The 14,557-nt window shown below is 40.0% G+C and overlaps 1 protein-coding gene across 3 annotated transcripts; it reads right to left on the bottom strand.

The window, feature by feature from the left end:
• Positions 1-998: 998 nt before the first annotated feature.
• On the bottom strand, positions 999-12,599 carry c11h6orf136 (chromosome 11 C6orf136 homolog). 3 transcript variants are annotated; one of them, XM_030063029.1, is made up of 7 exons: positions 12,519-12,599; positions 9,639-9,881; positions 8,317-9,009; positions 3,743-3,831; positions 2,643-2,843; positions 1,923-1,992; positions 999-1,487 (listed from the first exon to the last, which is right to left on the bottom strand). In XM_030063029.1, exons 2-7 carry the CDS (start codon positions 9,732-9,734, stop codon positions 1,344-1,346), a joined length of 1,293 nt encoding a protein of 430 aa, XP_029918889.1. In that variant the 5' UTR covers positions 9,735-9,881; positions 12,519-12,599; the 3' UTR covers positions 999-1,343. The 3 variants fall into 3 exon arrangements, with proteins under 3 accessions (XP_029918889.1, XP_029918888.1, XP_029918890.1); XM_030063028.1 differs by having other exon boundaries at positions 12,394-12,560; XM_030063030.1 differs by having other exon boundaries at positions 9,639-9,768; positions 12,519-12,543.
• Positions 12,600-14,557: the final 1,958 nt, after the last annotated feature.

Raw genomic sequence — 14,557 nt, 5'->3', positions numbered from 1 at the left:
AAGGGATATTAGCATGTCGTCCTGATGGCTGCATGGCCTACGTTAGCAGCTGCTCTGCTTCTGAGTCACCAGTTTGCACTCCTAACAAGCAGTTTTGATCATTTGTTAGTAGTTGTTGGGCTCCCTGCAGTTTCGTACCTTTGGAAACCCTATTTATTTTCAAAGCAGGTATGTTGGAGAGTATGACGAGGATGCTTCAAGTGACGAGGGATTAAAGTGAATGCAGCTCTTCGGTGCTGATCTCATCAGGTGTTTCTGGCACAGTGCCTCTGGGCAATCCCTCTTTATCTTCCTGGGATTTTCTCTTTAATGCTCTTCACATAGGATCTTCTGATTCTGATCAGTCTGTGTAATGTTTATCAGTTTAATTATTTGAATGAAAGATCAAAAGCGGAAAATGGTTTTCAGTATCCTAAAAAGTTTGCTGCCCCTCAGTTAGATGCACAAGTGCAATTTTAGGCTTTTTTGTTCTTGACTACATTTCTTTTTAATTTTTCCCGTGTCACATGCTGACTGGCCAGGCAAGACCCATGTGATGGCTAGACTCAAAGGACCATACCAGTGATTTTCAATGTTTGGCCTATTTACTACAATTTATCTACATTTAACATTGCAACAAACCATTTTGCAAACCACATGGGGATACTAAAGATTTGACAACATAAAATCAAAATTCATTTCCAGATTTGTATATTTGGTTGAAACAGTCACCTTAATGTTCTGCTTCTGTGTCTAATAAAGTTGTCAATATTCATAAACCACAGAACTGATAATTGGCTGAGGAAAGCAAATGTTTCCCTCGGGACTATTTTCTGTGGTGGATGGACTGTGTCACTCCGCCCAGTTTCATGTCATCAAAACACAACAGTGATGCTGCTTTCAGGAAAACTAATGTGGACAACTTTACTAAGGTGATGGAACACTGGTGTGAAGAAAGTTTGAAGTCTCTGAAAGTTCATTTTCATATCGTAGTGGAATGAATGAAAACCAATGGCTGGAGAAAAGAGAGGAAAAATGATATTGCAACTGCTTGCTTTGGGGAAAGATTAGCAGAAATGTGAAGTTTATACATTTTGTAGATCTATCCATAAACATGCAAAATCACTGGTGTGGTCCTGTAATACCCTAGTTATGCATTCAAGACTACTATTCCAATTGCAATTTTTTTCAAATAATAAAACAAATTTAAAAAATGAAAGAGCAAGCAAAAAGTTCAGCTTTGGGAATACTGCACGACATTTTCCATTTTTTTCTGTTTTCCTATTTAGGGTTAGAAATTTAAACTGGTAAGCACTGCATAGACGTCCATCCCACCAGGCTGTATTCCTGTCAACCCCCTTCCCTCAGTTTCTGCCCTGTCGGAGGGAGGACAGGAGGAGGGGCAGCAGATTCAGAGCAGGTCGGTGTTCCTGCACCCCCAGCGCCACCAGAGCCCCCGCTAGCAGTGAGGTTACCCTGGGCAGGACGGGGGGCTGAGCCTGCATCACCTGCAAGACAGCAAGAGCAGGCAGCATGCAGGCTGCATCATGAAGGCTGTCATGACACACAGTCATAAATCCAATACAGGAACCAGCTAACTGTGATGCGTTGCTAGGGATGCAGGGATGACTATAAGGACATTCATGAGCTAGTTACACATAAGATTTTTGCTAAACAGTCATTAGTAATGTGGATATGATAAACAAGCAGGTAGAGATGAACAATAGAGCAACTGCAACAGTCTAAGAAGTTCAGAAAATTGCATCCCTTTACTGTGATGCAGCTTTTAAAACCAGGAAGAGACATCACTTATGCTATATCATGAAATTATGATAAACAAAAATCCCAGATAGTGTCTTGCCTCATATCATAAGGTTGATATAATACCGATATATCGCCCAGCCCTACTTTTGTGAATACAAAAAATGCAGCTGGCAGCTTACCTTTTCAACTTTATGACAGTGAATAAGTCCATCATGGCCGATGTAAAAAGTAGAGAATGCATCATATGACCTGTGACAATGGTTTGATTCAAATAAAAAAAAAATCTGTTAAAAATATTTCATACCATACACTGCGTATTTAATATATAGGAGTATAGTACATCAAGGGCTAGACACTAGCTTTATACAAGGACTGTGTGTGTGGTGGTGGATGTCCTAATCTAATGAAATAATTGAAAAAATTATTTAACCAAACAAAATGTGCTCTTTCAAAAGCATTCAGTGGCGTTATTTTGTTGAGCCACATTATTTGACATACTGATCCTGCATAATCTTGCACCTTTACTCACTGTAAATGCAATGGGCAGTTAGGACATACTGTACGTGGTAAACATGCGGGCTATGTTGGAGGAAACTGTTGCAGGATTGATTGTATAGGGTTGTCCTTGCATAAAAAGACATAGATGCACAAGGCCTGTATGTGTGCATCAAGGTGTTTACACCATCCACATTAACCATTTCACAGTGAACTCTGTAGGACTGCCTCCCAGATTTCCCATCTGGTCTGGGAATATGTATAAGAACCACTTAATTTGCAAGATCACAGCAGAGTTGTCAAATAATTCGGCATGGACTGTAATTAGCAGGTTCAGTCTAACAAACAACATAATGCTGGTAATAATGCCATCAGTATACCAGCCCAGTGTGTGTGAGTGTTACCTGTAGAGGTGAGATTTGTCCTTGCGGTAAAAGCGCAGCAGCAGAGTGTGGAAGGGAAGGCCCCTGATCCTCCAGCGAGCCTTAATGGTCCCGTCCTCCATGTGCTTGGTCAGCTTCAGAACCTCCAGGCGAGCCTCCACGTAGTAACAGAAGCACAGCAGCCGCCACAGGGACAGGGTCAGCTGGTATACTAGACGGCCCCTACAGCCAACACAGCACAGCAAAACAGTTGCAATTAGTCAAAAGAATTAAAGGGTGGAAACACTGTTTGTTGGTGCACTCCTAATACATTTGAGGGATTAATTCACCCAAAAATGATGACACTAAATTCCATGAAGAGCCTTTACAGGACCTATTCAAAAAGCCTGGAGGACTGGGCCTCACGCCAGAAGCACTCCTGCAAATGAATCAGGTCCTACATGGAACACAAGTGCTGTTTAAGGACCACAGCCGGGGCACTGGATTAGGACTGACATATAGGCCTACCTTATAATCTGAAATTTGTCCTGTGTGTTGTAGCAGCTGGACTTTGATGTCAGGTTTTCTGGTTCTTAAAGACCAAATTGGACACTTTGAAACCCAGGAGCCTGTGGGTGGGTCTTTATTTTTTATTAAACACTGAGTAAAAATTTAATTCATTTCTTCTTATTTTATAATTTTGAGATGCATTTTGGGTACATTTTCAGTTTATTTTCCCACTAAATTTGAATTCTCTTGGAATTTCTTTTAAAATTTTTGTGGTAATTTTGTGGTAGGTAGCCTAGATAGATTTTCTTTTTTTCTTTCTTTCTTTCTTTCTCTTTTGCTGATTTTCCAGACATTGCTTGCTAATTTCTTTCTAATTTCTTGTCATTTTTGGACAGTTTGTGTAATATCTCACAAATTTTCCAGCAGTTTTTTGCTAATCACCTTTTCCCATGTTTTGGGGGGAAAAAGAGTGAATTTGCTATGGTTTTAAAGGATTAACAAGTAAAGGTTTTGAGCATGGGGGGGATAAGTGGTCCTTGGTCTGAAAAAGTTTGAGAAACACTGCTCTAGGGATTTGAATGATCTGCCTTTGGCTAGTCATGATGCAGATTATAAAGAAAAAAGAGATTCACCTGGTCTTGGTGTTTATAAGCCCGTTGACGAATTCTACATCATTGGAGTACATGGTGTAATCATGGCTCTTCAAGAAGAAGCTGGGAAGCTGCAACACAGTCAAGATTTATTCACTGGTAATGAGAGACAGCCTCAGTACACAACACACAGTACATGAAGTTGATGTCATGTGCTTTCACCTTTATGGTCTTAAACCTGCACCAGGCAACATTTTTTAAAATAAAAATACATATGTCTTTTCTGCCAAAGTCATAAAATGAGGCTGCAACAGAGAAGAGACCTGAGACTGGAGGAAATCTCTGCCAACAAGAAAAAACAAACTTAATATGACCACCTTAATCCACTCAAACTGTTAAACAGTAAACTCAAACATTATTATTTCAAAAAATAATTAGTAACAGTAGAACTCTTTTCTTGTGTGGTCTCTGCTCTCTGTGCTGGTCCTCACTTACTATGGTGGCTGGCAGGAGCCTGAAAGGCTTGTGAAACATGTGATAGAGGGGAGTGGAGGAAAAGAAGAAGCTAGCCACAACATTACATGCCTGCCATCTTTTAGTGCTCTGGACAAAGCTGTTACTTTGTCCTCCAATATGTGTACATGTGTTCAATGCAGAAAAAAAACAATAGCAAACTCAAGCAATGTACTTGTGTCTTCATTGTGGCTGCTGCTGCTCTGGTGTGGGGTGGTACATGAGGAGCACAAGTTAGCAGATGTTTGTGGACGCTGATAACAGCAGCAGAACTAGGTCAAATCCTGCTATATGGCTGGACTGCGGCTTCATTTAGAAAGCAGCTGTTTTGACCTCTAACCCTAACCCAGCAGCTGTACTCAACAGCAAATTTCAAACCTGCTTATTTATGCAGTTAAACAGGGCTGCTGTGTGTTCACATCACAACAGAATCCAACACTGTTTTGATCATACAGTTCTGCTGCTTCAGCAGTTTGCCTACTTTCTTGTTCTGACGGTAAGATTTTTGTTGAACATCTGTAGAGCCATTTATGTTTACTGTTGGCATGTAATATTATTTAATTTAGATATACCTTAGGATTATTCTTTTGAACACTTGGGGGCAGTCACTAGTAGGGCTGTAGTCTGTTAGTCGACTGGTCGATTTATTGGTCGATACGTTCTTGGTCGACCAAAATCTGATTGGTCGATTATTTGCCATGTTAATTTTATCAGGAGTAAAGCACTAAGTGTTTTCAGAACAAACGGTTTCACAGGTAACAGTCTGTCTTCGGAACACCCCCCTTGTTTTCACAATTTTGGATTAGCCCAACCCACTGGCGGAGACAGATAGGTTGGCCCATAGATTTCTATATCTATGGGTTGGCCCATAGACATAATATACGTATATTATGTCTATGGGTTGGCCGGTATGTTCTGAAATGAAGAAAAAATTAGGTCTGGTTTTCCGACTATTTGCTTAATTAAGAACGTTTAATGAACATTTAGTCCTCTACCATGTCAAAGACGTCATCAGTCTGGCAGCATTTTACCCATATAGATGGAAAAAAAAGTCGAATGCAAACTTTGCAAACAACAGTTTGCGTATCACAGCTCAACAACCAACATGGCATATCACCTAAAAACGGTAAGCTAACATGTCTGCTTTAGGTTGCTGCATCAGTTTTGAGTATAAACATATTAGAATTGGCATATTTCAAAGTTTTAGTCTAATCGTTTTATAACTGCAGGCGCACACACCCGCGACGACGGCAACTTGACATAAACGGAAATCATAGGCTATGATATATATTGAGTACGTGATGCAACGCTGTCAGAGCCGACCGACTCCAGTGTGTCATTCACATACCTGCCAACATTTGAGTAGTAAAATCCGGGAGATTTTTGTGGTGTGGAGCAGCAAAAGATATGCGGGGATGTTAGTGCCTGCCGAGCCGGTTAAGATTTAGAACACATCCAGGTTTTTAATAATTAGTCAGTAAACTCGGCATTGTATGACAGGCTGGAAAATGCGCACTTTTATTTACAGTTAAATATTTCGCCGTGTGTTACAGCTTCTGTTAAACTAACGGAGCTGCAGCGGCTTTCGGTCTCAGCTTTCAAAATAAAACCTTTGTTATTGCGCGTTTCTCATTATTATTAGCAAACAAAGTTGTGGCTTGTAAATTACGGGAGATTCCCGGGAGAAAAGACAAAACGGGAGGGCGGCAGGAGATGAGAAATTACTGACCGGGAGCATTGCAGGAGATAGGGTTAAAAATCGGGAGTCTCCCGCGTGAATCGGGAGAGTTGGCAAGTATGATCATTCAGTGCAAAAATAATTAGGTCAAAAACGATTTAATATACTGCAAATACTTGTTGTTTATGTTTATTTATAATTCATTTAGGCGGAGAAGGCTAACAGGCAGGCTACTGTCCAGTTAATTGATCTAAAAATAGTATATATATATATATTTTTTTGTATTCCCGCTGCCCCCCGATTAGTCGACTTTTGGTCGAAATTTCAGGACTTTAGTCGACCAAGATTTTCTCTGGTTGACTACAGCCCTAGTCACTAGAGGCACATAGTATTGTAGGCACAGGTGACAGGAACTGAGGGCACAGGTGTGAGGGCACAGGTGTGGGGAGCACACAGCTCTCACCAGACCAGCAACAGATCAACACACTACCACAGCAGTGGAAACAAACGGGTATGTTCATCCTTTTACATCTGCCTTCTAACTCAATAAATCATAAACTAAAAGACAAGTCATGACCGGAAATTCAATTATTTTGGGTCTGTGTGGAATTCATTCCCCATCTGTGACGTAACAACAAAAATGGAAATGATTTGAAATTGCCGTTACAACATCTTTACCTCGTCTTGCCCCCTTGGTCCACTGATGAATGTGTACCATGTGTTACTGAATGTGTAACATTATTAACTGTCATGTAGCTCTGATGTTATTGTTGATTTAGAGCAAAATTAAATTGCTGCTCTTTATGCTGCTGCCTTTTATGAACCGTTACATAAAATGTTTATTAATGAGAAGTAGTTTAAATGCTTTTGAACATTTTTAATATACTTTATTTACCCTTATCTCTGGAGCCAGATGTTCTCTGGGTAGACATTCTGACTACATGCACACGCACACCATGCCATGGTCACCACTGAAAAGATGTTAAAACAGGTTCAAAAGTGAATGTTTTTGACCTACTACTTGTATATGTTGATTGAACATTCACATTTAGACTATTTTTCAGTGGGATTTCATTTTTCAGTTGTTCATAAACACAATGAGTATTTAAAAGCTGTATACATTCAATGAGTCGAGAAAAACAAAAACAGAATGTTCCAGATTTTGCCATGGATTTTACTCGCCTGAGGGGGGAATCGAAAGTGGTCGTCTTTTGGACTAAAGTGCTCAAGAAAAACTGCTACGCTACTGTTACAACTACATACTGATCACATTTCATCTGGTTGAGAAGAGGGCAAAAAGAAGTCTTACATGTTCAGATGTTCATCATACCATTTTCAACTATAAATTAATGCTGAAATTCATGAGGATGCTCATAAGGATGATTTATGAATTAGAAGTAGCACCTTATTGCTTATTATCCTGCAACAGGTTGTGTCATCGTGTTTCATCTATTGTCTTCATCATCACCAACTCTTAAAAAATTCTGTTATTGTTATGTTATTGCCACATTCACAAAGTTTAAAACAGCCATTTGATTTGTATCACTCGAAATCAGGAGATTTGAATTGAACTGAACTGAATTGAATTGAAATATGAAAATTATTTTTTACCAGCGAATCTGTAAGTTACATTAATATTGTTCATAGTTGGTCAAGTTGGTCTTGTAGCAGATGCGTCGCCAAGTGTAAAATCATGGACATGCGGGAGTTTGGCTGTTCACATCGGAGGCATATATCTCAGTCACTCGGCTTTCTCACTCTCTTACACACTCACTCACTGACAGACACAATGGTCTGTTATGCTGTGCCGATTATCAGCCCAGCCAAAAATACAGTTGTAAACAGTAATTCCAGCAAAACTAGCAACTTGCAAAACTTGCACTTGTCTGCCATATGTGCATTTCAGTTTAGGAAAGTGACACTGGTAAAGTGATGTCAAACCTTCTTTGAGTGGATTAAGGAGATTATTTTTCAGAATGTTAGCTGGGTGGAAGTCCAGCTCAGTGGCAGGAGGCTAACAGTTAGCATTTGGAGCATCCAGCCAGTATCCAGCACTCAGTAACAATGAGAGGAGGATAGAGCCACTACTGCCCTACACAACAGCTGGGGAGGAAGTAACATCATATATTTTTTTCCAAATGGGTGAACTATCCCTTTTAAAAAATGACTTTCCTGATAAAAATGACGCCTAATAAACATGCTGAATGCATCTCCCAGCTCAAAACACATTTGCGATATCTTATTTTGGACTGTTTGGAAAGTTGCATTGTTTTCATTGTTGTGTGTAATATGCCGATCCCATGCTCAACAACATGATGCACATGTAATGGAAACAAATCAGGGACCTGGTCTTCCTAGTGTGTAGTGCCACTAGTGCTCACAAACTACACTGGATAAAGAAGTCAGACAAACTCTCCATTCTTACCTCTATCCTTAGCCTTTCATATATCAAGGCCAGTTTCTCCTCTCCTTCGCTTTCCCCTCCATTATGATCCCCCTCTGCTCTCTCTGCAGGGCTGCACAGAGAGACGGGCAGCAGAAGAGACATCTCCAACGGCTTGTTCTCAAGTCCAATACCATGCCTATCTTTAACTCCAAAACCAGACACGGGCTCTGTACCCGGGCAGTGAAAACAATAAAAACGAGATCCGTACATGAACGGTGCCGGACATCCTTCTGCCTCGAATAGGCTTCGGAAACACCCATGTTCTCTCTTTCCAGCATCAGCACTGTTTCCCTTCAAACTGTGGGGTTTCATCTCAACGCTAATGTCGTCCTCTCTGCTGCCATCTACTGTAGTCAAGGGGAAGAGAAACTCCATGGACTTGTTGACCCCTGGAGCAAGGTGCTCTCCTGTTTTAGTCTGGCCAAACAGAGGGATCTCCACCAGGGTATGCTGGCCACAGGACTCCCCCGGTCGCACCAGCACACACACAGAGACCGAGTCCTCCCATTCCTCTTCAAAGCAACCAGCTCTTTGCGGCTGACTGGCATGGTGAAATGGGTGAGAGAGCACTGGCTGTTTCACATTTTGATATCTCAGGCTGTTGGGAGGTGCGAGGGCCCACGATGCACTGCTAAGAGGTCGAGTGTGACCAATGCACTGCCAGTCAGCTGTCTGAAGGAGCAAGAAGGACAGGGTAGGATTATTTTTAAATATACAATACGGTTTAACCACCATGTTGTTTTGCTGGACCATACTGGACCAATATTAGCCTTTTATTAAAACTTAGATCTGTTCAGTCAGTGTCATCCACTGCTGATATGATGGATATGATACAATTTGACTGACTACATATTTTCCGCAGAACTTATCAAAACTACACTGGTTATCTAGGGGAAGCCCTTAAAATTTTGAAATGTGAGCAAATTCACTTGATTTCTTTCAAGAATACAGGGAACAAGGGGATTAGGAAAGAAGCAAAGAACTATAGAAAAAAAAACAGGTTAAAAAAATACCAGAACATATGTGCGTTTAACTGCATTTGTTAACTGCATGTGCGTTATAACTATGGCTGGATAACAACCACAGAAACTGTCAAGTTTGACGATCTCACAATCCTCCACAATTCAAATTAACCACCTGTTTTCTACCTGGAAGTGATTGTCATTTTCACAACGTCATAGCGATTCAAACTATTGGCACCCTCCAAAAATATTGGCATTTTTCTTCAAAAACCCAGACTGATAGAACCCTTACAAGTAACACTGAAATGGGACCCCAGTCCTGTGAGCGAGCAGCCTCACCTGGCTGACAGTCCAGTGTTGTTTGATGGGTTGCCTTCTGCCATGGCTCCTGACACATCCCACCCAGAAGGCAATGCCCCCTCTGCTCACAGCCATTCACCACAGGGGCAGGGGCAACCCCAGTCACCGGCTAACCATCACCCACAGCTGAGGAGGAGACGACAAACCCAGAGAAGCCGCCTGCTTCTGATTGTAGAACTCCAGAAAATTTCCACGTATAATGCTGGACTCTACTCCGAAAACCTGGGAGAAGGCAGAGCAAAATATATTGAGTGCACAGACAACACTGGACTGGAGAAACAAAATTTAAATTGAAAAATAAAATCAAGCAGGTCAGGGTTTACAACTGCAAAGCAAGTGTGACACATTTCAAAATAATATATCTTGTGCACATATTTATCTCTCAATGAATTTAGTTTTTATCTTCATAATGGAGAGTGAAGTGCTGATTATCTGATGAGCTTGTTGAAAAATCTGTCACAGTGGTAAAACAATATCTGTCAGCCAATGTGCCTCATAATTGGTCACATAAACAGTCATTCACTAATCTGAATGTCCCGAAAAATGTTGCTGCCAAAAGTGAAAGTAATTACATTTACTATAACTGAGTAGCTTTTTGTGCACTTGAGTATTTTTATAAGTAATTTTACATTTACTTAAGTGCATTTCTACTTAAAGGACCATACCATACCAGTGAATTTGAATGTTTAACTTTTAAATTTACAATTTAGTAAATTTTACACTGTAACAAACCATTCTGCATATTATGTGGGGTTACTAAAGACTTCACACCATATAATCAAAATGTATCAATTTTCAAAACAAATTTTCAAAACAAAAAAACCCACCTTGTAATGTTCTGCTTCTGCAACTAATTTCCCATTCATAAACCACAGAACTGATAATTGGCTGTATAAATTGGCCAAGGACTATTTTCCCTGGCCGTTTCACAGAAGATTAGCAGAAAATTGAAGTATACAGTTTGTAGATATTATACTAAACATGCAAAATCATGGTATGTCATGGTGATCATGGTGAATCCATGGTATCTATGTCTATTGTCTATTGTACTAAACCACATTTTAAATCACAAATGTTGTACACTCCATAAGCATCAAAAACAGGACCATCACAGACTGACAAACTGGGGAAGCTTTCACAACCATCAACCAGTCAACTAAGATGAGAGGAGGAATCCAGTTTTACTTTGCGTGTGCACTTTTATCCATATCCAAATTTCACAATAAAAGCTGCAAGATGAAAAACTGCAGGGGGCCCATGGAAACGAGGACCATTTAGACTCAACTGACAAAAAAAAAAGTGAGTCAGCCCAATGATGAGCCATGCAGACTCAACCATCATATTTTGTGCGCATTACACTTTTTTGGGCTAGTTGAATCTACAGGGTCCTCACTTCAATCAACCTTTAGCAATATTGCACAACACATCTTTAAAAATAATGTTTGAGCCTTGTATCTAATCATTTTATAACTGCATGGGCAAGATCAAAATTAATTAAGTTATTGTTTTGAAAATGTATCTTTTACTCCAAGTATATTTTAAAAGAGCTTCTTTTTTTACTTTTACTTAAATGGATTTTTTTGCACCAGTATTTCTACTTCCACTTAATTAAAACATCAGCAAAGTAACAGCACTTCTTGAGTAGCAATTTCTAGAACACTTTCCACTACTGGTAGCGGATACAAGCAATTAGTTGTGGATTTTGTCACAATTTGCGATTTTTATTACTTTCCTTTTTCTACATGCTTACAGTAAGCACATTTTGAACCACCAAGTTCCTCTCTCTTGGGCCTTGCAATGAACTTGCATTCAATTTTTTAGAGTAGCAGAGAGGATGCCAGCGGCACATGACATGCGGCAGACCTCAGGCTCACAATCAAAGGCTAAGACATTTGAGAGATCACATCGAGCAGACATTAACCTAGCAAAGATCTGCTGCAACATAAAAGCATGCTTTATACTCTCCAAATTGTTAAAAGTAATGTCCAAAGTGATCATATTAAAAAAAAAAAATAAAAAAAAAAAAAACTTCACTCTCCTCAGTTGTTGTATTGGATTTCTTTTTCTTGCACTTTGCTCTTACATGGTCGTTCTGCGGTCATTGTAAGGCTTGTAAATGTCAGTGATCTGAGGACTGAAGCTTCTTCATACCAACGGAGAAAAATGCACCATCCAAATGGCTTCAATGTAATGTAGCTGGAACCACACTGACAGGCGACACTTCACATAACCGTTGTTAATATAGTAGTCCTAGTGCAGGCTATGTCCAGCCAGGTTCATGCTACATTACATGCTTATAGTGGGATCAATGCTTTGGTGACAAGGAAGACAGATGTTCCGTGACTCATACTGCCATTATTGTATTTTTACATAGCTGCCATGCCCTAACGTTACGTTAGTTATTATACATGCAAAGATTCCCACTACTAACTCTTCATCATGTTAGCTTATTAAGAATAAGTACTCCTCGTCAATTGAAAACTCGTCGCTTCACTTTAGCAGTTACTGCCGAGACTCTTTGTAAATAGAAGTCGTTTCTTGACGAGTGACAGCTGACTTTCCACAAATAGCTAAACGGCTGGGCAACAGCCCTTCATTTACATTAGCTTACACGACGAGTCGCTAATTGACTTCTGTGCCAGCTAACGCTAGCTGCTAGCTTGTAAGGATAACTACCAGTTAGTATGAACCTCACAGTTAGCCACCGGCTTAGCAAACATGCCTGTTACGTTACCTTTCAGAAACGGAAACCATCGAAGTCGATGGAGATGTAATGATTCTACCGGCCAGGTGTTATAGAGAAATTACAGCATTGTCCACGGTTGTAACAACCTAGCAAGCATTAGTTAGCTAACTTACACAAATGTCATTCCAGCCCACTGTGTCCTTGTCAGGCCAGCACGCTTCAGGCAGGGAGAACGTAATGCTGCCTTCCGGTGCTGTCGGAAATATTCCCGCAAACAGAAATGCCCAAAGAACGCGCTGCATAAGATTGATCTGCGAGAGTCGGGAAAATGTACTTGTCTTTGTATTGAACGTGACATTTAAGAATAACAAGTAGGAATCAGTGGTTGAATACACTGACGCCACACGAAAGAAGCAACACACTAACTACACAAAAGGTCGTACGAGTGGTATTTGAAGGCAGCACTAGAATGTTTCCAGAGAAAAGAGAAACTCCCAGCTACATCCCGCCATGTTTAAAAATGAATTATTTCAGCAGTTTTTCGAAAACGCAAAAACACTCATGATTCTGACTCTATAAATGACTTTTTAATTCGTATATAAACTTCGGTCACGCATTAGAGAATACAACTGTTTAACTGTAAGCTATGCTCATTAAAGGGCAGTTCACCGATTTTCAACCTTATCTCTGTTTGTGCACCATAAATGGGTATAGAAGGTGTACCATGCTGTTGCCTCGGTCTCTGGGAACCCACCTCCTGGGTTGGAAAGTGATGCCAAGGCAGATGTGCCTTCAACCTGCCTTCTTTCTAATGGCCAGCAGGTGTCAAACCTGTGTATCTGTGAAGGTTTCAGAAACGAGCCTAAATGAATGCAAGTCTACAGGAATACAGCCTACTTCTGTCTTGATGCATTAGCTCAGGAAATATCTACTCAACACGTTTATGTTAGCAGTTGCTAGTTTAAGGTGATCTTACATGTAGCATAATGTTCATTTAGGAAATTATGATCCCCTTTAAATTTATTTGTTTCTCTCTTAGTTAGCGCTTCACTTGGTGTGTGTGATTTTGAACCATGGGCAGTGGAGCATCTTGGGCTGCACTTGGAAGGTTTTGAACATGGAAAGAAGACTTCAAGAAAAAAAATGCATTCACAGGGTTCATGATCAATTTAAGCCTAGCCTTTTATTTACAATCATTTAGGCACCATTCATACAGCTTCATTCTATCAGCTACTCAAACTGCCAGTAGTTTGCAGAGCGTAACAGTCCCAGTCTCCAGTAGTGCCACCTAGTGGACAAACACAGACCTAGAGTTCATGATGCAGCATTATAAATAACAGGTCCAGATGACAGTGCAGCTGAAGGGCTGCCCTCTGTGTGATTCCTTTAATGAAGCTCACAACGCTCAAATTGTTCTCACAACTTTTCAGCTGTTGTTTAATGAGAATGTTTCATATAATGACAACTAGTATGTGAGTTTAAGCAGATAATAATGTCTTTGCTGGCCTGGTCTGAGGGTGTGAACCCCCGTGTGTATCATTCACTAGAGAAAACAAAATACTGAAAATAATATATGTCTATATTTTATAGAAAAGGGTACAAAACACAAGGAGAGAACTAGAACTACAGATTGTAGTCATTTTATTTTTTGACAAAACGTTATCATTTCACCTCTCCCTGGTTGATCAGCGACTGAAAAAATGATGGCCAGTGAAAATGTGGACTGATATTGGGCCATCTTTCAGAGTAAAACAACATGTTTGATCACCCATTGTGAGAGTAATGTTTGACACACATTGAACACTCTGAGACCTGAGCAAATTCACCTGATGTCTCTCAAAAACATGGGAAAAAGGAACTTTGCAAATTGGCAAAAACAATTGCTGGGAGCATTATTAGAAAAAAGGAATTAGGGAAAAAAAAGACAAAAAAAAAAAAAAAAAAACCTCATGGGGGGTTAAAATTAGGTTTTTATCAAAAGAAAACTGTTCAAATAATTATTAAAATGATATAAAGTCAGGTCTGTGGATCAATGTCAGATTTTTATTTTATTCGTCTCAACTTTAACAGGCATTGAAATTGTTTGGAGGTGATGTTTGAACACTGACAGTGAAAGGTATTGTCTGCTTTGCAAAACACTCAGAAGATGTGTTAAGAATATGTTCAAAGGAAAACATGGGCTAAAACATAGAAGTGGAGGTGTTCTTGACAG

Source organism: Myripristis murdjan, chromosome 11, assembly GCF_902150065.1.
Source record: "Myripristis murdjan chromosome 11, fMyrMur1.1, whole genome shotgun sequence".
NCBI classification, from domain to species: domain Eukaryota; kingdom Metazoa; phylum Chordata; class Actinopteri; order Holocentriformes; family Holocentridae; genus Myripristis; species Myripristis murdjan.
The sequence above is the reverse complement of the archived record's forward strand: the minus strand, read 5'-3'. Positions and strand labels throughout refer to the sequence as shown.